This window comes from Lontra canadensis, unplaced genomic scaffold (assembly GCF_010015895.1).
Source record: "Lontra canadensis isolate GAN:19392208 unplaced genomic scaffold, GSC_riverotter_1.0 scaffold21, whole genome shotgun sequence".
Taxonomy (NCBI): domain Eukaryota; kingdom Metazoa; phylum Chordata; class Mammalia; order Carnivora; family Mustelidae; genus Lontra; species Lontra canadensis.
In genome coordinates this window covers 7,348,464-7,370,111 of record NW_022631015.1, presented here as the reverse complement: position 1 = coordinate 7,370,111, position 21,648 = coordinate 7,348,464, and the positions used below count along the sequence as shown (strand labels likewise).

General features: G+C 44.5%; 1 protein-coding gene and 1 non-coding gene across 3 annotated transcripts in view; both read right to left on the bottom strand.

Moving 5' to 3' along the window:
* Positions 1 to 3,529: 3,529 nt before the first annotated feature.
* Positions 3,530 to 21,648, bottom strand: part of DSP (desmoplakin) — a 45,583-nt gene continuing 27,464 nt past the window's right edge. Inside the window, exons 13-24 of one of the 2 annotated variants that reach the window (XM_032861526.1) lie at positions 19,514 to 19,640; positions 18,243 to 18,444; positions 17,772 to 17,998; positions 16,930 to 17,096; positions 16,105 to 16,243; positions 15,378 to 15,571; positions 14,148 to 14,310; positions 13,594 to 13,677; positions 12,686 to 12,793; positions 12,074 to 12,172; positions 8,488 to 10,782; positions 3,530 to 7,473 (exon numbers count right to left, since the gene is read on the bottom strand). In XM_032861526.1, the coding sequence (XP_032717417.1) occupies positions 4,225 to 7,473; positions 8,488 to 10,782; positions 12,074 to 12,172; positions 12,686 to 12,793; positions 13,594 to 13,677; positions 14,148 to 14,310; positions 15,378 to 15,571; positions 16,105 to 16,243; positions 16,930 to 17,096; positions 17,772 to 17,998; positions 18,243 to 18,444; positions 19,514 to 19,640 (7,054 nt within the window). In that variant the 3' untranslated portion in view covers positions 3,530 to 4,224. The remainder of the gene's footprint in view (positions 7,474 to 8,487; positions 10,783 to 12,073; positions 12,173 to 12,685; positions 12,794 to 13,593; positions 13,678 to 14,147; positions 14,311 to 15,377; positions 15,572 to 16,104; positions 16,244 to 16,929; positions 17,097 to 17,771; positions 17,999 to 18,242; positions 18,445 to 19,513; positions 19,641 to 21,648) is intronic. The other variant, XM_032861527.1, reaches the window with a different exon arrangement.
* On the bottom strand, positions 13,435 to 13,541 carry LOC116870109. Its single transcript, XR_004383182.1, has one exon. It is a non-coding gene; the product is annotated as a U6 spliceosomal RNA (small nuclear RNA).

Genomic DNA, 21,648 nt, shown 5'->3' with positions numbered 1-21,648 from the left:
CAGCTCATTAATTGTTAACATTTGCCCACGTTTGCGTTCTCTCTCTCTCCACAAACACACAGCCCCACATATATTTTTCCAGAATTTGAAAGTCAGTTGCAGCTGCTTCAACCCCCAAATATGTCTGCATGCATCTCATAAGAATAAGGACATTGTCCTACATAACTGCCATACATTGTCAAATCTAAGAGAACTAATAGTTTCATATCATCCAATGTTCAGTTTATATTCAAATTTTCCCAGTTGTCCCCTGAATTCCTTTTATAGCCATTTCATTATGAGTTTTTTCAATCCATGAGCTGTAATGGGCGATTGTCTCTTTTAACCTAGAACATCTCTCCACCCTCTTTTTCAAATTAAGTCACTGAATTTTGTCAGGAGCTGCGGCCAGTTGTCTTGTAGAATGTTTCTCTTTCTGGACTTACAACATTTTCCCCCTTATGACTAGGTTTTGTTCAAGCATTTTTGCATGGAGATGTGTGTAACCTTATTATACCTCATACAGAACACATATCATAAATGTTCCTATTAGTAATGCTAAATTTGATCATTAGGTAAAGGTAGATGGTTACATCACTCCATCATAGGCCATTTCCCTCTGAGGGATGATACTTTGAGGCCATATGAATGTCCTGTCCCCAACAAACTCACAGAATCCTTCCGTGAACCTGTCATTATGTTAGGGGTCATACTTGATGATTCTCTGATACTGTCATGGCTTCTTTATTTGTTACAGGCTTCCCTACCATACATTCACTTTCTTGTTCACTATGGAATCAAAAGATTTTATTTTTTTAAAGATTTTGTGTATTTATTTGACAGAGAGAGGGAGAAAGCACAAGCAGGAGGAGCAGCGGGCAGAGGGAGAGGAAGAAGCAGGCTCCACACCCAGTAGGGAGCCCGATGCAGGGTTCCATCTCAGGACCCTGGGATAAAGACCCAAGCCAAAGGCAGATGCTTAACCAACTGAGCCACCCAGACACCTTTTGACCTTGACTAATTTTGATTTGCTTCACTACAGTGTTCCTCCACAGATGTATATGTATACATATACGTATATGTATGTGGGGTTCCCTGCTCAGTAAGAAGCCTCCTTCTCCCTCTCCCTCTACTGCTCCCCCTGCTTGTGCTCTTTTGTCAAATAAATCATTAAAAAAAATTAGCCAAGGTCAAGGATGTCCTCTCTTCGGGACACAGCCTATCTCACCTCAGAGCTTAATGACAACTTGGGCAACAGCCTGGGGGTATACTCTTTCAACCTGAAGAACTGCTCTACACTGATGCTTATTATTTTTTTTACTTTTTAAATATTTTATTTATTTGACAGAGAGAAAGAGAGCACAAGCAGGGGGAGTGGGAGAGGAGAAGCAGGCTCCCCACTGAGCAGGCAGCCCAAAGTAGGGCTCGATCCCAAGACCCTGGGACCATGACCTGAGCTGAAGGCAAATGATTAGCCAGTTGAGCCACCCAGGTGTCCCTTATTAATCTGTTTAATCACCATTTTTCCAGGGAGAACTTCTGACCCATTCTAGATTTGGCCCCTATTATAGGCTGAATTGTGTGCTATCCCCACCCCCATCCCAGTTCATACACTGGAGCCCTAACCTCCAGTGTGACTGTATTTGGACATAGGGACTATATAGAGGTAATTAAAGTTGAATGAGGTAATAAAGTTGGGGCTCTAATGTGATAAAACTGAAGTCCTTCTAAGACAAGGAAGACATACCAGAGCTCCTTCCCTGCCCCTTTACTGCCTACCACCCAGAAAGAGAGCTTTCACCAGCAACCAACCCAAGCACACCTCTACCTTGGACTTCTAGCCTCCGAAACTATGAGAAAATGCATTTAAGTCACATAGTCTGTGGCATCTTGTTGTGGCAGCCCAAGCTGACTGATACAGCCTCCTAGCTCTAGCCGGAAGATCTCCCTTCATTTTGCTCAACACAGCATTTACCACATATTTTCCCTCTCCCTTTAATATTATGAGGGCTATTTTTGCACCATGTGTTTCTACCATGGGATTCATAGGTTCTGGCATAATGTGTAGCACACAGAGCTTAATACTTACTGAATGAAGTTAATTACAAGTCCTCCAGCTTGGGAGGTGAGCAAGGAGAAGAAAAGGAGGTAAGACAGACAAGGAGGAAATGAATGCTGTTTTTCACACAAAGTCCCAAAGCCCCCAAGATTTTAAGTACTATCTTACATATGACCTTTTTTGTTCTTCACAATTAGCAACTCATTTGTTTTCCTATTTTCTCACCTATACTATAAAATGTTTGAGTCAAGCAGAGAAAGTAAATTATCATATGGTTTCACTTACTTGTGGAACACAAGGAATAACATGGAGAACATTAGGAGAAGGAAGGGAAAAGTGAATTGGGGGGAAAATCGGAGGAGGAGACGAACCATGAGAGACTGTGGACTCTGAGAAACAAACTGAGGGTTTTAGAAGGGGGGGGTGGGAGGATGGGTGAGCCTGGTAGTGGGTATTAAGGAGGGCATGTGTTGCATGGAGCACTGGGTGTTACAGGAAAACAATGAATCTTGGAACACTGCGTCAGAAACTAATGACATATTGTATGGTGACCAACATAACACAATAAAAAAAGTTTGAGTATATTAATACATACTGCTGATATATGAAAGTTGTCCCTCTGATTGCTTTATATGTGTCTCCTGTCCCCACCCAGACTGCAAATGTCTTGAAGTCAGGTGGCTTGTAAATTCTGTTGAATCCTCATAGTACCTAGCCTAATACTAGACGTAGTAAGTATTCAGGAAAGTCGTGTTGATTTAATGACAAATGTCTGAATTTCAAAAGTTTCTCTTTGATACAAAGAATAGGCTTATATCTCACTGTCCTTCAACAGAGAGTCAAGAACTCTTCAGGACTTGTTTTGATAGATTTGATGACAATTCTTTCCTCTTAGGGGACAAAATGAAACCCCCATGTATTTGGAAAATACCCGAATGGAATCTGAGCCACTTCATTTTATTAATGGAATTATGGTGACTTTTGCCCATGCTTCTTAGAACTTATTGTCCAGAATAAACAAAAACGGGGCATTGATCTGTGGCCTGACCTCTGTACACTGCCTGGCACACAACAGGCACAGGCACTTGAGAGATGTTGAATAAACTACAAAAGACCAGCTTCCAGCAAGAATTCAGAATTAAAAGTTTTTTTCTTTAGTCTTTTTTGTAATTTTTCTTTTAAAATTTTTATGTATTTATTTATTTGCCAGAGAAAAAGAGAGAGAGAGCATAAGTAGGCAGAGCGGCAGCCAGAGGGAGAGGCTCCCCACGGAGCAGGGAGCCAGATATGGGACTCGATCCCAGGACCCTAGGATCATGACCTGACCTGAAGGCAGCTGCTTAACCGACTGAGCCACCCAGGTGCCCTAATGGGTCTTTCTTAATAGGTATTTAGTAAACAGAAGGTTTTAGAGATAATTTAACGTAATTAACAGAAAGACTCTGATAAATACCCTGGGTGTACAGACATATGAAATCAAAACGCGAAAACTTCAAAAGTCTAAAAGTTTATTGCCAGAATAGCAAACTTCATAAAGACACCTTTTTAAAGTACATAGTAAATGACGAGCAAAATAAACAGAAAACTTTGGCCAAAGAGAAGCAAAGATTGCTGCTATCATGCACGTATAGTCAAATTAGTGCCAAACCAGACGGGTGCATTTAAGAGCACATAGGTTACACAATCCACAATCTAAAACTAAAGGAGACTTACTCCAAAATGTTTGGGTTTGCGGTGGAGTATTCTAGGGAGAAAGGGAGGGGTAATTTTCTCCTAATACAGAAAAATGGAAGCATTTAGATGAGAAACAGAATGAGGACTAAAATAACCATGATCAGCGTAATTTCATCTCCAAGAACAGAAATACGTACTATAGGCTAAAAGAGTACAAGCATTGACCAAAAATCTAAACACAGAAGGAACAAACTCTAGATTCAATTTGTGCTATCCTTACAACTGATTACCATGTCATACATACTACATTCGGCGTATTATGTACTTCAGGTGAGCTAAGAAGATAAAAAGCCAGAACAGCCTTTACTACTTGATTTCAACCAGGGTTATATCTTCAGAATCACAGAAAGTTCTATCACTATACTGCAAGCACTAGGTCTTCTTCTAGTAAAGTATTTAGTAAAGTGAACATTCACGTAAACGAACCCAAGAAAATAGCAAGTAACTGACTACTAGTGCCCAATAGAGCTACTGCTGAAGGAGTAGGAGTAAGAGTAGGAGGAATTCCCGGTCGCATCAAAGCTTCCTCTCCGGGACCCACTGCGGGAACCGGAGCGAGAGCCGGAGCGGGATCCAGAGCGAGAGCCCGAGCGGGATCCAGAGCGGGAGCCTGGGGCAGAAGACATGTTATAGGGGCTAGGCAAGCCCTTAGATGAGACAGAGGCAGCCTCCAGAAGGCGAAGGCCGGTGATATCTTCCACCATGGAGCGATTCATGGCATCCTTATAGGATATTTTTAATTTGGTTTTGGGGCAGGTCAGGATTTTGGCGTAGCTGCTGGTGTCCTGCAGCCTCTGAGCGGCTCTGCCGTCGATGAACCCCTTCCGGATGGCTTCTTCCGTGCTTATCCTCCCATGCACTTCCGGGTCAACAAGGCCTCCAGTGAGGTACTGGAACTCCAGGAAGCGCTGACCTGCCTCGTAGGGGAGCCATTTTTCTTTGACTGCCTCTGCGGCTGACATCTTCTTCTTTCCCTTCACACCTTCAAAGCCGATGAAGGCTTTCTGAGCGGGCTTCAGCCTGGTGGCCATATCTTGGTCGATCAGGCCCTGGGAGACTGCGTCTTGAAGTGACAGCTTCTGACCGCTAGTTGGGTGGATGATGCCGCCTGTGCAGGCCTGCGCCTCCAGAAGCCTCTGACCCGTGATGCTGTCGACGATGCCCCGCTCTATTCCTTCCGTGATGGAGATCTTCTCCAAGTTTTCCGTGTCAAAGATGGCTGCAATGGGGCTCGATTCTTCCAGCGGGTCAGACAGAGAGCTGCTCCGGATGGTTATGTTCCTGACACTGGAGACGGTGGAAATCTTACTCACTGACTCGTGTCGGGAGTTGCTGAAAACCTCATCACTGACACCACCCCCTATCCCACTGCTGTTGCCGACACCGTTTTTCAAGGAGATCATATCAGCAAACTGAGTGAGGCTGAGGCTGCCGGATCGGTACTGATCGAAGAACTTCCTGTCAATGAGGCCCTTGTCAATGGTGTCTTGGATATCATACTGACTGCCTGTCTTTCTGTCAACCAGGACCACCCTGGTGGAGCCGTCGGATCCAGTGATGGTTATTTCTTCCCACTCACACTCCTGCTCACACAGTTCTCTGAAGGTTTCATAATCTATCAGGCCCTTCTTGTAGGCCTCCTGAACGGACATCTCCTTGTTGGTCTCTGGGTCAACGATGACCACTCTACGCTTCCTCAGGGTGTTCTTCTGTGACGTCTGCACCTCCTTCTTCTTCTCCTTCAGGGGCAGAAGACAGAGCCCTGTCTCCTCATCCTTGATACACCGTTCTTTCAGCTGCAGATACGTAAGATTCTCTTCGGTGTTGGGGTCAAAAAACCCTTTCGTATCGTCACTTGGATCTGACAGAATCTCACTGAGCTCCTCATTAAAGTAGCCCCTCTTGTAGGCCATGTCAACCGGCAAACGATGGCTCTCCTTCGGGTCGATGATCCCGCCCGTTGCGATCTGTGCTTCCAGTAAACGGATGCCGTGGCCCTTTTCAATGAGTTCCTTGTTCATGGCTTGGAACAAAGAGATGATGTTTCCTGTTTCGGGATCATTGTACCCGGTGACGGCTCGTTCTGCAGAAAGGAGCTTCTCTTTGAACTCAATACCCACCAGCCCTCGTTTGTAGGCTTCCTCCACCGGTAACCGCAAGTTGCTGACAGGATCCACTATAAAGCCAGTGGCTGCTTGGGCTTCCAGCAACTCCAGGGCAGTACCAGGTCGGACCAAGCCAATCTTCATGGCCTCATAAATGCCAAGCTTCTGCTTCGTGGTCTCATTGTATATGCCTGCTATGCAACTTGAACCCTGAAGGAAGTCTTTAATTCTCTCACCAACCTCGTCATAGGAAATCTGACCCGATTCCAGTTCATTTACAGTGGATGGTCTCAATATACCGGAATCTACCAGCTCAGAGACGGTCACCTGGTGTCTGATTCCTTGGAAGGACATACTTCTCTTCTGCACCGACAGCAAGAGCAGCCCAGTGTGTGGTTCGATTCTGCACCGTTCCCTCAGCTGCATGTAACTGACTTTCTTTTTGGTGACTGGATCCACAAAGTTTTTCTGACTATCTCGGGGATCATTCAGGGACCGATACAAATCTCTGTCAATCAGCCCACGGGCCAACGCTACATCTTTTGGCAAAAAGACACTATTCACGGGGTCCACCACACCCCCCGAAGCAATCTGGGCTTCCAGCAGGCGCATTCCGGTTTCTCTGTCGATCAGATTTTTCTTGATGGCTTCCGAAACAGACACTGTCTTGCCGGAGAACGGGTCGTCAAAACCAGTGACGGCTTTCTCTGCTGTATATATCTGCTGGCGGTCATCGAAGTCAATGAGGTCCCGAGCAATGGCGTTGTCCACAGTCAGCTTCTCGTTCCTGTGGGGGTCGATTATACCACCTGTAGCTGCCTGGGCCTCCAGGAGCATGACTGTGGATTCTGGGGTGATTAACTTCTTCCTCTTGGCCTCCACCAGGGAATACTTCTCCTTCGGGGAAGCAGATGCTCCGGCGATGGCTCCCGCACCCCGAAGGAAAGGCTGGATTTCAGAGGCAACTTCCTCCACTGACTTCTTCCCCTTTAACAGTTTGTCCAAGGTTGTTTTGTCAATCAGTTGGCACTCGTAGAGCTGCATGGCCGTCACCTTCTTCCTCAGTCCATCGAATACCAGCTTGGAGGAGTCGACGGTCCACTCATACTCAGTCTGGGTCTCCCGGTGGGAGCCGTAGGGACGCTGCTTGAGCCTGTCGATCTCCCTCTGAAGGCGGGAGCGCTCTGTTTCCAGCTGCGACTGCGTCTCCCTGGTGGAGTCCTCCAGCTTGCGCCTGTACCGCTCCTCGATCCTCTTGATCTCAGCCTGCAGTCTCTCGATCTCGCTCCGGAAGCTGTTCTTCTCCCTCTCGCTCTTTTCTCTCTCCGACTCGATCTTCCTAATGGTCTCTTCCTTGCGGGAGTACTGGGTTTTCCACTGGTTGAGGTCATTCTGGATCTGCTGCTTCTCGCACTCCAGGCGCTGCTTCAGCCTGCTTTCCGCCTCCAGCGCTGTTTTCAGGCGGTTGAGCTCATCCTCCAGCCTCTGGAGCCGGCTCTTGTCCTGCTCCAGAACTTTGATCTTCACCAGAAGGCTCTCCCTTTCCTGCACCACCTGAGTGCACTGGTTCTTGGATTCCTGAATCCTGTTCGATGCCTGCAATTTAAAAAGAGAGAAATGGGAAGAAATTATGTTGTGATTGTATCATACGGTGATCATAATTCAATCTCTTTTCCTACATTAAAAAAACAAACTTGTTTACTTATTTGCCCTTCTTCTGTGTTCCCTGGATATACTGCTATTTCATCTTATAAATTCACAAAAAAATAAATTCCGTAAATATAGGTTGCCACTTTGATAAATGGCTTCATACTTACTATTGTTTTAGAAGGAACTAGGAGAAGTTGTAGACCTCTCTTGTTCTTAACAGGAATTATGGTTTGAAAAAATATAGGGAGTTTTGTTTCCCGGTTATCACACCTGCTAATACCTACATCCCACCTGTTACATCTACACTAACACATTTAATAAAGCAAAATAAATCTACGGACGTATGCACACCGCACACCCAGCCCCACACAAATATTGTCTACAGAAGTCAATCGTATTAGAACTTAAAGAAGGTATTTGTAAATTAGGGGTTAAAAGAAGAAAAGGCAAACAAAAAGAAACATATTAGGGTGGTGATCAAAAGAGAATTGAATAATGATCAAAAGAGAACTGGATAATGCATGCAGAAAAATCACGTAAGCAAAAAAGAAAAGGTGGTTTTTAAGCCCCTTTAATATGGCTTTTATCAGAAACATTCATGAAAAATGCAGGTTAGAGCTCATTAAGTGAAGAGCTATCTACTAGGAAACAGAGTGGACCGTCCAGAAGACAAGCTCTGAGCTGTGACACCCCCGCTAATGTTCGAAAGGCATGGCCAGACAGCGGTTCCACTCAGAGGGGCATCAAAGCAAGGAGCGCAGAGTAGGGCACATGGCACTGAAATTACACTAGGGCAGAGCAGTGGCCTGGGTTACGACAGGGAGCAGCTCGGCAAGCGTCAGAAAAAGCAGCGAGTCCGGGAGCATCCAATCCCCGGAGCAGGAGCACAGCCGAGACCAGCTGCAAGCAGAGCGAACGATTTAAAAGACAGTGAAGCTGTGATCAAATATTTGTGAGTACCTCTAAAGCCTGCTTTTGGAATTTCTCAATTTCCTGTCTCAAATTTTCCCTCTCTCTCTGTAAATCATTAATGAGCCCCTGCAGCTCCAGGGTCCGGCTGTTGCTCAGCTGGAGCTGGCTCCGGAGCTCAGAGATGGTGGTGTTTTTGTCGCTGTCCGCCTCGCTCCGGCTCCTCCTGAGGTCGTCGTACTCCAGCCGCAGGTTCCGAAGCTCCTCCTCCAGCATCAGGTGCTCCTTGGTCAGGTTCTCCGTGAGAGACTGCAGCCTCTCGATTTCGATCTTGCTCTCGTTCAAGCTCCGGCTCTTGTCCTCGATCGCCTTCTGGAAGTGCTCGTTCCTCAGGTGAGCCTGCTTGACGTTGTCCTGCTCCTGGAGCAGCTGTCGCCGGAGGGCCTCCACCTCGCCCGAGAGCCTTCTCAGCTCCTCCTGCGTCCGCTGCTTGTCCCGCAGGTGGCCCTCCAGCACGTCCCTCTGCTGCCGCAGGTCGTCCTCGCTGCGTTTCTTCACGATGGACGCCTGCTCCAGCTGCTGCGTCAGGCTGGTGATCTTGATCGCCTGCTCCTTCAGGGACCGCCTCAGGCCTTCCAGCTCCTCCTCCAGCTTCTTCCTCTTGGACGAGTCCTCGCAGGCGGTCCTCCGCAGCCGGGCCAGCTCGTCTTCCACCTTCTGCTTCTGCAGCTGCAGGTCCCTCAGCGAGCTCTGGAACCGCGCGATGTCCTGGTCCTTCCCACTCCTCTCCTGGGACACCCTCTCGTAGTCAATCCGCAGCCGCGAGAGCTCCTGCTCCTGCAGCTTCAGCTTCCCGATCGTCTCGGTGGCGCTGCTGTTGGCTTTCTGCAGCTCGTACTGCGTCCTCTGCAGCTTCGCGTTCTCCTCCTCCAGGCACTTCCGCGCGCTGGTTTCCGAGTCGATGAGCTGTTTGAGCCTTTCTAGCTCCTTGTTTTTGTCCTGGATCGTCTTGGCGGCGTCGTCGAGAGACTGCTTGTAGCGCAGGCTCTCCTCCGTGCGCATCTGGGTGACCTGGCGCAGCTCGATCTCCAGCTGCTGCTTCCTCTGCGACACCTCGGTGCCGGTGGCCTTCTGCTGCTGGGCGCTCTCCTCCACCCTCCGGAGTGTCTCCGTGGTCTGGGCCAGCGTGTCCTTCAGCCGCTTCACCTCCTCGGACAGGCTCCGGTTCTCCCGGGTGAGGGTGTCGATCTGGGCTCGGTAGCCGCTGGTGTCCTCCTCCTTCTGCATGGTGAGCTGGTGGATGGTGGTCTTGGTGATGTTGAGCTCCGTCTCGAACTGGTTCTTCAAGCTGATGATCTCCTCATCGTAACTGTTCCTTACCTTTGCCAGTTCATTCTCATACTCCCAGCGGCGCTTGGCCTCCTCCTGAAACTCGGCTTTGAGTCTCTCGATCTCCTTGTTCTTGTCCTGGATGGTCTTCGCCGCCTCCTCCAGGGACTGCTTGTGTCGAGCGTTGTCCTCGGAGCGCTGCTGGAGGACCTGCTTCAACTCCAGCTCCAGGTGCTGCTTCTTCTGCAGCATCTCGGAGCCGCAGGCTTTCTGCTGCAGGGCGTCCTCCTCCGCCCGCCGCCGCTGCTCCGTGGTCTGCAGGATGCTGTCGTTGAGCCGGACGATCTCGTCCTTCAGGTCCCGGTTTTCCCTCGAGAGGCGGTCAAGCTGGTTCCTCAGGTTTTTGGAATCGTCCTCCTTCTGCATGGATATCTCCTTGATGGTGGTCTTCGTAATGTTAATCTCTGTTTCATACTTGTTCCTTAAATTACTCATCTCCTCATTATAGTGGTTTCTTACCTTTGCCAGCTCATTTTCATATTCTCTCTTCCGGGCGCCCTCCTCCTGCAGAAGAACCCTCAACCTCTCTATCTCGTACTCCTTCTCCTTGATGGCTTTCTCAGACTCCATCTTCTGCCAGCCCAGGCTCTCCTTCTCACACTGCCTGGCCTTCTGCAGCTGGTCATAGTCACTCTTCTGCTGGTCAAACCTGTCTTCCACCGCCTTCCTCCTCCGCTTCTCATCTTCGATCTCGTAAGTCAGCCGGGTGATCTTCTCGTTCAGTTCTTTTATTTGGCCGTAGCACTTGTCCAGGTTTTGCTTCGCGGACTTTCCATCCAGCTCCGCTTGCCTCTTCAGCTCCTCCAAGCTCACGAGCTTGGCTTTGAACTGGGAACATTCCGCCTGGTATTTCTGCAGGTTCTGATCCAGGAATTTGTTCTTGTTGCAGTTTTCAGAGTTGGCATCCCGGGCCAGCCTGAGCTCCTCTTCCAAAACTTCAATCTTGGTATTTTTCAGCTGGGGAAGTGAAAGCAGAAATTAGGTTGAAAGAAAAACATCTCGCGTTGTAAGACAGAAACAACTCGTCGCCCCTCCCAGCCCATCGTGGGGTCTCCTTTCTCTTTACACGCCTGCACGTGGGCACCCACACACCACACACACACACAGAAGCACACATACAGAGTGATACAAGGCGAGAGCTACTACACAAAAATTCCTGAGATCTCTGTTCTCATCATAATTCTTCCATCAGCCATCTGTACGATCTTAGCAAATGATACAACAGCCTGAGTCTGTAAATGAGCCCATCTCTCCCAAGATTAAAAGCTTGAAGGTTTCACATATTATGTTTCCTTTCTTTCAAGGTAGAAAGTTTCCATAGAAACTCAATGTGTGTATTAGAAATGAGGAGTAAGCCAAACTATGGAAAGAACCTAGATGTCCATCAACAGATGAATGGATAAAGAAGATGTGGTATATATACACAATGGAATACTATGCTGCCGTCAAAAGAAATGAAATCTTGCCATTTGTGACGACGTGGATGGAACTAGAGGGTATTATGCTTAGCGAAATAAGTCAATCGGAGAAAGACAACTATCTATATGATTTCCCTGATATGAGGAAGTGGAGATGCAACATGGGGGGGTTAAGGGGGTAGGAGAAGAATAAATGAAACAAGATGGGATTGGGAGGGAGATAAACCGTAAGTGACTCTTAATCTCATAAAACAAACTGAAGGTTGCTGGAGGGAGGGGGGAGGGAGAGAGAGATAGGGTTATGGACATTGCGGAGGGTATGTGCTATGGTGAGTGCTGTGAAGTGTGTAAACCTGGCGATTCACAGACCTGTACCCCTGGGGCTAATAATACATTATATGTTTATTAAAAAAAATAAAAATAAAAAAATTTTAAAAAATAATAATAATAATAAAAGTAAAAAAAAAATGAGGAGTAAATGAAACAATTACTCAACATAAAAATTCCAAATCCAGCCAATCCAGGACATTCTCTTCCTTAACTGAATACACACAAACAAAGCAAATAAAGCAAATCCCTTAACCAAATGATAAAGGAAATTACTGGCTTTTTTTGTAAGGTAAAGTAGCTAGAATTTTATAAATATTACCTAACTCCATTCACAGCCGCGTCCCTGATCACAGAACTCACACCTGACTTATGAACAAACTATGTACCAGTGAGTGTTTACAGTGAGTGTGTCCAAATCCAGATTATAATGAGGCAATAATAATAAGGTTCTATTCCATTTTCTTTTCTGATCCTCCAAGGAAATCAAGTAAGTAAATTACCTTCAGATCTTCCAAACTCTTCAGCATCTCACTTAAGAATCTATAGTAGTCTCCAGACCTTGTAAGTAGTTCTATGTACCGAGCGTGGATATCTGCAGCCTTGCAATAAAAAGGAGTGAAAGGAATTTTAATTGAAAATTGAAATGATCGTTTAAAGAGTGAACTCCCCTCGTTCATGTGTGCTAATTCCAAAATCTAGAGGTAAGACAAAAAGCTGATAATATTGTATTCCAACCTCACAACCCTAGGGTGTTTCTCTGAAGCCATCTGACCAGTGATGCTCTCCGATGTCTTTGGGAAGAAGCTGTCTTTTAAAAGTCTGCTAGACGTTTTCCACTTGCTAAGAGCCTCCCTCATTAAGCCTAGAATTTTAGCCCAGTTCCTGCAAAGATTCTAGCATATAAACACTAGATCCAGACTTCCACTGACCATTTCCTAAAATGCATCACATATTGATGACCTACACTAAGGGAGCATAACCTGCTTTTAAACCTGTTTTGAGTGGATCCCCTGGAACAAGCGGTGAATTCAGGGTCTGCAGGGAAGATAAGAAGGAGACAGGGAAAAAAGATGTAGGAGGGACAACTAGGAAATAGGTAATGACATAGCTACCTCTTGCAGAATCACCCCAGAGGGAGACTGGACCATGGTTCTCTTGATAGGTATGTTCAGGAGAGTTTCCAAGCCTGAGGTGTATGACGCCAGCTGGAGTTCATAATCCTGTCAAATAAAAAAGTTTAAGGTAAACATACCTAATGGACCTAAACCAGTCACTGACAGCTACAGTTCCATGGTTTTTAATCACAAGCTGTATTTCTAATGACTAACCCCAAGGCTATCATGTACGGAGAGTGTCCAAGTAGCTAATATTACATTATTAAACCAAATGGTACATCTTTATACCCTAAACGAAGATTTTTACACATACTACCAGTGTAAAGAATGAAGACCAGCCCACCCCCACAGATGTTGCCCATGTGCAGTGAATTCAAGTTAAAGGTTAACAAACTTTTTATGGTCTGTTCAGGAAAGACTACATGAAAGCCGTAATTGCTATCCTCAAGAAGTTTATAGTTTTTGGGGCGCCGGGGTGGCTCAGTTGGTTAAGTATCTGAGTATTGATTTTGGTTCGGGTCATGATCTCAGGGTCATGAGATCGAGCGCCACATCAAGCTCTGTGCTTAGCCTGGAGTCTGCTTGGGATTCTCTCTCTCCCTCTCCCTTTGCCCTTCCCCCTGCTCAAGCATGTGCATATGTGTGTATGCTCTCTAAAAAAAAAAAAAAATCTTTAAAATTTTAAAAAAGAGGTGTGCACTCTTTAAAGTAAATCAGAAAATAATGCAGTTAATAGTATAGATTTTTTAAATATGGAACACTTCACAAATTTGCATGTCATCCCTGTGCAAGAGCCATGCTAATATTCTCTGTCTCGTTCCAATTCCAGTCCGTGTGCTGCTGAAGTGAACACAGTTAATATTATTCTTGATGAAATGCCAACATTCTTTGTGAAACCAGCATACCTTAATTGAATTTGCACAAAGTTCGGCAATTTTTTGCACTTCTTCTGATTTGTCTCGTTTCCCACATATTTCATTGTGCAAGTTCTATACAAAAAATAAAATATTTATAAACAATAAAGTGTACAAATAATTTTATATAAATAGTATTACATGGCTAAACAACTGTTTTCCCTCAGTTTATTACTACATTCAGTGACCTCACATTCTCACAGCTAAACCTTAGGAGATGAGGGTGTTTTCTCTTCAGCAAAGAGAAGTACAATTGTCACCTTTTTTTTCCTCTAAGAGGAAGCTTATTGATCTGTGCTCTTTTCTGATCCTAAGGCCTCAACTTATAAAGATACTTTACTATAATGTTACATTATTTCTAGTTAATAATTGATTTCTTTGTAAGTATCTCGATTGTTTTTCCTGCGGGCCATCTGCCAGCCATTCACAAGATGAACTAGTAATATTATTAAATACCCTTTCGAACCTAGGTACTGCTGAGAAAACCGGAGGAAAATACAGCTTACGCCCAGTGCTCTCTAAGGGAATGACATACTGGCTTGTACCTTCTGCTCATTCAAAAATCGCATGACTGTGTTGGAGTCACCAAACTTCATGGATTCCAATGCATCCTGACGGCGTTTGGCATCATAGAGCCACTTGCAGAAAGCCTGATAGTTATCACGGTAATTCCTCAGTTGCTTGATTTGTTTCTCGAGGTCCCACAGTCTGGAGGAAACAGAAAGAATAAAATTATTAAAGCAATGCTACCTTTCCTGAAAGTATTTAACAGAGTTATCACATGATATCACACGTTATCGCCCAGTAATTCCACAGGCTACACGCTCAGAACTGGAAACATGCACCCATACAAAAAGTTATTCATGAATGTTCCTAAGGACATCTTCCATGATAGCCAAAAATCATCAATGGATGAAGGAAGAAATAAAATGTGTACAGCCGTACGATAAAATATTATTCAACCATAAAAAGGAATGAAGTACGGATACATGCTGCCCCACGGAGGAACCTTGAAAACATTATGATGAGTGGGGAAAAACAGTCACAAAGGACCACATATGGGCTGATTTCATTCTTACAAAATGCCTGGAATAGGCAAATACATACAGAGACAGAGGGAGGACGGGTAGTTGCTTGGGGCCAGAGGGTTGGGAGGTAACAGAGAATGACTACTAATGGGGACAGAGCTTTTTTTCTTAGGGTAAAGAAAATGTTGTAGACGTAGATTGCGGTGATGGTTACACCCTTCTGATGCACTAAAATCCACTAGACTGTACACTGCCAGTGGGTGAATTGTGTGACATGTGAACTAGCTATCGATAAAGATGTCTGTGTTCTTTTTTAGTCAATAAAGATATTTTTAAAAAGTAGTTACTAAAAGGAACGACATCAAAATTCAGGATACCTTTAAACCCTCATTTGGAATGAGGTGGTAGAAGACACAATTTTCTTAAATTTCAGAAGAACACTCACTCAAAGCATCTGCTCCTTCCAACCGTCCTAACAAGAGTTTATAGGGCCTACAAGAACCTGATCAATGGCTTCCATTTTTTTCTAAGAGCCTGGAGAGCACCTGTTAGGGGTTGATTCAAGCTGGGCTGTTGTGATGTACCCACTTCCCATTTCCAACAAAGTTGCCTCCAAAAACAGAGTGCCCCTTGTGCCTAACTTACATACCAAACCAAACCAAACCACTACTTTGACAGTGATCACTTCAAGCGACATTATCTTGGAACAAGCAAATGGGAAGAAAGCAGGGAAAGAGGTTGGCACACCTGTAGTCTATCTGTTTATCTATTTTTTGCCAGCGGTCTGTCAGCTGTGTGACTTTGTCACTGAACTTGCCCAGATCCAGGTCATAGAGTGGATACTGCTGTGAGGTCTGGGAGTGGATCTGCTGGGCTTTCTGCAGCTCTGTCTTCATGGTGGCCAGCAAGGACTTCTTCAAGTTCAAGTCATTTTTTATTTTCTGTCGCAGGAGAAAGAAAAGAGTACAAGTTCATCTCTTGGAACACTTGTATTTTTAAGTGCTAATCAATCCAGGAAAACATATTCACTGATTGCATTTTCCAATATTTTTGTCCTTGATCTAGTTCCTGATGCTACCCCATTGATAAAAGATTCAGTGTGAGAAATTCATTGGTTTGAGAAATAATAAATACCATACTGTATTCCATTCCTGAATAATTATAACACATATGAACATTCTTGAAGAGGAAGAAAAGTCCTGTCATAAAGAAACAAGTTTAATTATGTTTAACTCTGCATTCCACAAACTAATCTCACCACAAATTACCTGTGCACATAGTTCCTGCTAGCGCACTCTGGAAAGCAAGTGTTCTAGAGATAAAGACCAACGTCAACTATATGTGGCCAGCGAAATCCAGGAATCCTCAAGACTCATTAAAAAGTTACCGAAGCCTCAGGATCGGGCACTGAGCAGTCCTGCATTATTTCCCATAACCCCGGGCACTGTGATAACGGACTGTGACTTCCGGTTACCTTCAGTCCACAGCGGTAAGCTTCCACTTTATCCAGATCCAGGCACACAGTTTCCTCTTCGGTGAGTCTGGCTTCGTACACCTTCAACATGTCTTCTGTCTGCAGGATAGCCTGGAGTAGAGCTCTCACTGTGCATAAGCTGTAAGGAGCCAAGGAGGCCAAGAACGTTGCCAGTGACATAATTAGACTTTGAACGTTTGGCTCTGGCCGCTATTAATGAAAGAATGTTAAAGCCAATAAAAAATTCATTTTGCGGGGCACCTGGGTGGCTCAGTGGGTTAAAGCCTCTGCCTTCAGCTCAGGTCGTGATCCCAGGGTCCTGGGATTGAGCCCCGCATCAGCCTCTCTGCTCAGCAGGGAGCCTGCTTCTCTGCCTGCCTCTCTGCCTACCTGTGACCTCTGTCTGTCAAATAAATAAATAAAATCTTTAAAAAAAAAATTCATTTTGCCTATTCTACAACTGCAGGAGCAACAGACTTTCCCCGCCCCACCCCTGCACCAACTGCAGGAGCAACAGACTCCCTCCCCAACCCCACCCCTGCACCACGATTCAGACAGCCATTGTGTGTTCACTGAAAATTTCGAAGTCCTGACTCTTACAGATATACCTCAGCTGTAAGATACATTAGATTTCACTACGGTGGAAGGAGTACCGAGGCCAGAGGACCTTCTCCCTGAGGCACAGAAGAATGTGAGGAAGCCCGTAGTGAACCGAGCAACTGGGAGGCAAAGCTGCAGTGAGTCAAGCAGAGAAAGCAAACAAAGTGTGACAGAATGAAGCCTGAGAACGGCAGAATGTGTGTGACCGAGGTCACTCGCGTTTACCTGTTTAAGTAGCCGTCTGTCACACCATTGATATTTTCCAGTTTCTGGAATAGCCCAAATACTTCATTCTGTAAGTAGCAGTATTTTTCCGAACCTCTGAAGTTAGCTAGCATGTCTTTCAGCTGGTTGAGAACCTCAGCAATGGCCTGAGAATCGTTCTGCACACTCTGTCCAAAAAAAAGAAGGGAAGTGCTACATGTAGCCATCCCATTCTTAGGGTATTTTTTTTTTTTTTTTTGGTCCCGAAAAGCCTTGAGAGACAGAATTAACCTATCATTTCGTTCTTTGGGGAGGCCTTATCGGCACGGTGTAAACATGGCCCTCTTCTGTAGGGTATCTAACTTGCACTTCCCAGTGCGGTGCCCGGGCGTGGCTGAGCAGAAAAGATCACGGAGTGGGGAGTTCAAACACTGCGGCTGCAGTCCCAGCTCTGTCCATGGCTTTGAGCTTTAACCAACACCCGCCTCACCCCATCAAATCTCTCCGTGTCAGTCTTCTGTCTATAAATACAAATAATTCTATCTGTTTAGCCCGTACCATAGGTGGTATCAGGCAGCAACCAAATTAATGTCTATGAAAACTTTCCCTATGTCCCACAAAGGGAAACACTGTAGCCTGATCCAGCAACCCACAAACGAACACAAAGGTGGCTTCATCCCCAGCCTGGTAACCTTTTACAAACTGGAAGCAGAGGAGAGAAAAAAGGAAATCCTGCCAGAAGCCTGTTTTCTTCAAAATTCGTGCTTCTTCTCTATAAATATTTAAACCAATTGGTTTTTTAATTAGTTCACAGGTAAATAAAAATATAGCTAGTACTGGTCGAAACAATACTGGATGCCTACCTTCAGCTCATTTATTTTCACTGTGATGTGGTGCGTAGACCCCTGGTCTGCTAGGAGCAGGTTTTTAAGCGTCATTCTGCCCTCACAGTGCTCCATCTGCCTGCGAATCTTCTGGAGCTCCATCAGCATCCACGTTTCTTGCTTGTCATTTTCTCGGTTGGTTTCGATCACTTTATTATGGTTGAGATCTTGGCAGGAAGTATGATGAGTGATTTCAGTGGTGGTTACTGTAAAAAGAGGTTAGGACCGCAAACATCAGAGAATTCCTAGCTAGAACGGTGCCTGGCGTCAAAAAATACTCATACTGCACAAACTGTAGCTCCCTCCTTTGTTTTGATTCTGAATATTTAGAGTATAAGTGACTTTAGATATGTTATTTTCTGAAGAAGGGATTCTGAAACTAGTTGTATGCAAATTACTTTCTGTTGGAGATGCGTGTGTGGTTGAGACAAAGAAAAAGATGCCCCTAACCTGTCTGGTGCTGGGGGTGGCCGGGGAGCTGGATGACCAGGGTCTGGTAGTGCTTCTGGGCATCCGTGAACTGAGACTGCATCTTCCGCTTGTCATCATCTCCAAACATCTCCGAGCCCTGGCTATTTCTGATGAACTCTTGGTAATGCAGCTCAAGGTCAGATATCGTCTTCATGTAATCTTCCTGCCGCATGGTTTTCAGCTGGAAGTGAATTAGGCAAGAGTGTTGGATCGTCCCCGTGCCGTGAACAAGAAGAGTGCCAGAAAATGCCCTATGCTAGAGGGGCCTTAAGGCAATACTTGTCAGAGGCCCATTAGGATACAAAAGGTCTTTGGGGCATCTCGGTGGCACAGTTGATTAAGTATCTGACTCTTGGTTTTGGCTCAGGTCACGATCTCAAGCTTGTGAGATCGAGTCCCACATCAGGCTCTGTGCGGAGTCTGCCTGAGATTCCCTCTCCCTCTGCCCCTTCCCCCTCTAGTGCGCGCTCTCTCTCTCTCTCAAATAAGTAAGTAAATATATATATACATATATATATGTATATATATATTGCATTAAATTTTATACACACACACACACACACACACACACACACACACACATAGACCTTGAGGACTCCAAGATTACTCCTAAGAGCTACAGCAGTGCATTATCTATTTTTTTTCTACAGAATTCTATTCATCACAGGAAATATTACTGAGAAGTTGCAAATCTAAAGCAGGTTCCAGCAAAGCTGCAATGACTGAAAATGGAGAAAAGGGGGAGTAAGGGGGAGCCCACCAGACTTATTCATTCTGTGCCTCTCTCCTCTCTGCTGGCCCTGTCATCCCTAGAGGACCCCCCTGAAGCTGGAATTCTTCAGACCACAACTCAAAAACCACTGGTCTACAGAACTAATGTTTTGGGTGTTATTCCGAGAATTCTACTCCACCTTTCACTTCTGAGATATCCAGAATAATCGATGACCTAGCTTTCTATTACTTCAAAGAAGAATCAGATCCAGGGTATTACAGGACCACATGCCTTTTCCATGGGCCCTTCTGTCTTGCTGGGCAACTTTAATTTGTACTTCCATCTGTACCAGAGCCGGCTGCGTGCGACTCCCTCCCATCCTACGTGGGATGGACCCTAACCACTCAGGCAGGCTGAGCTAACTCTCCAGATGAAATACCAAAGCCTCAGCTGCTAGTCGGTGTGTCTGGCAAGAACAAGCGCCCTGGAGAACAGCGCAGGGCACCCGCCAGCAGCCTGAATGGTCCTAAGGATGTACCTTGGCGATGGTCATGGCCCTGATTTTCTCGATGTCAATCATGCAGTAGTGCCAGGACACCAGGCTCTTCATGTTGATGTACAGCTGGTTCCACAGAGCCAAGATGGCCTCGTAGTACTGCTCGATCCTAGAAGGCACAAGGGGAAAGAAAACATGCTGGAGCTCGGCTTTCAAACCCTGACCCAAATGGGAAACCTTGCCATGCTTACACACCACATAGAAAACTACAACAAAAATGAACAGAGTAAATGTATGGTTTTTAAATGTATATTTTTTAAACACTCAACATTTCGATGGATCTGGACTAAGTTACCTCCCCAAAGCTCATTCTCGATGATCTACGTTAGTAGAGATAATGAACTTTGTGTCAAAATATACATTTCTTTGTTCTCGTGTTGTTTGTCAGCAACTTTTTAATTGACAGAAGTCTAACACCATGCAGGATGACAGGGAGAAACCAGTCATGGGATGCTGATGGCTACTGCAGCTTGGAAATGAGCATGTGGGCTCATTTTGCTGCCCTTCCTATTCCGTGTAAAGCTGAGGATTTCCATGATAAAAGGTAGACAAGAATCTGCCATGGGCAATCTGTACAATGAAAGCTCTACTTCCTTGTTGATGAGCAGGTATTAAAACGAAGGGCATTTTATATTTGTGGCTACCTGCAAAATTAGTGATATTCTAAGAATGGAAGAAGAACTTTGAAACAATGCCTTCAAGATACATGGTAAGAATTGTTTCTTCACAGACATCCAGATCCAGGAGGCACAGAGAACTCCCACCAAAATCAACAAAAGCAGGCCAACACCAAGACATATTGTAATTAAATTCATAAAATAATGAGAAAGAAAAAAATCTTAAAAGCAGCAAGACAAAGAAGTCCTTAACTTACAAAGGAAAACCTGTAAGGTTAGCTGAAGATTTCTCAACAGAAACTTGGCAAGCCAGAAGGGAGTGACATGATATAGTTAAAGAGCTGAATAGGAAAGATCTGCAGCCAAGAATATTCTATCCAGCAAGGCTATCATTCAGAATAGGAGAGATAAAGAGTTTCCCAGACAAACAAAAACTAAAGGAGTTGATGACCACTAACCCAGACCTGCAGGAAATATTAAAGGAGACTCTTTGTGCACAAAGAAGAGACAAAAAGTCACAAATGCAAGAAAGAATCCGAGAACATCTCCAGAAACAGTGACAAAACAAGTAATAAAATGGCAATAAATACATATCTATCAATAATTACTTTGACTGTAAACAGACTAAATGCTCCAATCAAAAGACACAGGGTGTCAGAATGGACAAAAAAGCGAGACCCATCTATATGCTTCCTACAAGAGACTCATTTTAGATTGAAAGACACCTGCAGATTGAAAGTGAGGAGGTAGAGAAACATTATGCAAATTAAAAAACATTTATTATGTAAATTTCAAAAGAAAGAGTAGCAACACTTATATGGGAAAAACTAGACTGTTTTGTTCTTATATTATTTTTATCCTGCTTTGGTCAGGGTCGTAAGGTCCTCATGGAATGATTTTGAATCTGTTTCCTCTATTCCATTATCTGTAAGATCTTGATAAAGATTGTCATTAATTATATATTTTAAATGTTTGGTAGAATTCACCAATGAAACCATGTGGTCTTGAGCTTTTCTGTGCTGGGAGATTTTTAATTCCTAGCTCAGCTTTCATTCTTGTTATTGGTCTAAGAAAATTTCCTATTACCTGGATTCAAGATTCATGATTCACTCTTGGTAACTTGTGCATTTTTAGGAATTATCTTGGTTTTTTCCTTTTAAGTTATCGGATTTGTTAGTATATAATTCTTTACAGTAATCTGTTAATCACACTACATATTTCTGTAGTTAATTTTTATACTGTTTTCTCTTCCATTTCTAATTTTGATTTTTGAGTCTTCTCTCTTTTTCTCCCCTTTGCTACTGTAAAGTACTGCTAATTTTGTTTCTCTTTTTAGAAAAACTGATCAACTTTCAATATTATGTTATTGTTTATTCTAGTCTTTATTTATTTCTGTTTTTCTTTGTTCTTTCCTTCCTCTACTAAATTTCAGCTGAGTTTCTTCTTTTTCTAGTTCCCTGTGGTATAATGTTGTTTATTTGAACTTTTTTTCTTAATACC